Genomic DNA, 858 nt, shown 5'->3' with positions numbered 1-858 from the left:
GTAGTTCCCTCAGTGCTTTCTCAGTGCTCAGCACGAGCACATGCGTATTGTGCCGCGTGGGCGGGGCGGCAAGAAGACGCATGGGGAACTTCAATCTCGGCATGCATGAATTCAATAGAATTTTTAATATCCTTGATGTCAGCCTTTACCTTGTCCGCTCTGTCGTTCACCGCTTTTAAGATGGCGTGTAGAGAGGKTTGATACTCATCGCCGMAGGATTTCTTGGCAGCTGGGCTGTTGATAGGAGAATCCGGTGTTACGTCAATCCGCGTTTCCCCATCAGATACGGTTCCCCCTGCGTCTTCTTGCCGCCCCGCCCACGCGGCACAATACGCGCGTGCTTGTGCTGAGCACTGAGAAAGCACGCGCGTAGGGAACTACGGACACCGTGAAAGCTCAAACAATATGTTTCGGCAAAGTTGTCACTTTCTTCACGTTTTTGCGGGAAACTAATAATAACAATAACAACAATAATAGTAATAATAGTGATGATAAATACATACATACATATATATATTTATGAAATAAAAACAGGGCAATGTATTTTAATGCTCGATAATACTCATTAGATACTGTTCCCCCTATGTTAAAATCACCCATCAGATACGGTTCCCCTTGTTTTAAAGTGTGGGAACGGCATCTGATGGCCATATTTCACCCATCAGATACCATGGCCATTGTTTTACAGTGGGGKAACGATATCTGATGGCCATATTTCACCCATCAGAAACYRTTTCCCCTATGTTAAAATCACCAATCAGATACCGTTTCCCTTGTTTTAAAGTGGGGGAACGGTATCTGATGGCCATATTTCACCCATCAGATACTGTTCCCCTTGTTTTACTGTGGGGGAACGAT

At 45.0% G+C, this 858-nt stretch overlaps 1 protein-coding gene across 1 annotated transcript in view; it reads right to left on the bottom strand.

Annotated features, from left to right (window-relative positions):
* The window catches only part of LOC108166991 (sushi repeat-containing protein SRPX-like), a 4,699-nt gene extending 4,048 nt beyond the window's left edge, over positions 1 to 651 (bottom strand). The window contains exons 1-2 of the mRNA XM_017309250.1: positions 597 to 651; positions 150 to 301 (exon numbers count right to left, since the gene is read on the bottom strand). Coding sequence (XP_017164739.1) covers positions 150 to 301; positions 597 to 651 — 207 coding nt within the window. The remainder of the gene's footprint in view (positions 1 to 149; positions 302 to 596) is intronic.
* Positions 652 to 858: the final 207 nt, after the last annotated feature.

Source organism: Poecilia reticulata, linkage group LG2 (genome assembly GCF_000633615.1).
Source record: "Poecilia reticulata strain Guanapo linkage group LG2, Guppy_female_1.0+MT, whole genome shotgun sequence".
NCBI lineage: Eukaryota > Metazoa > Chordata > Actinopteri > Cyprinodontiformes > Poeciliidae > Poecilia > Poecilia reticulata.
Note: the sequence above shows the minus strand (reverse complement) of the source record. Positions and strands in the feature narration are given on the sequence as shown.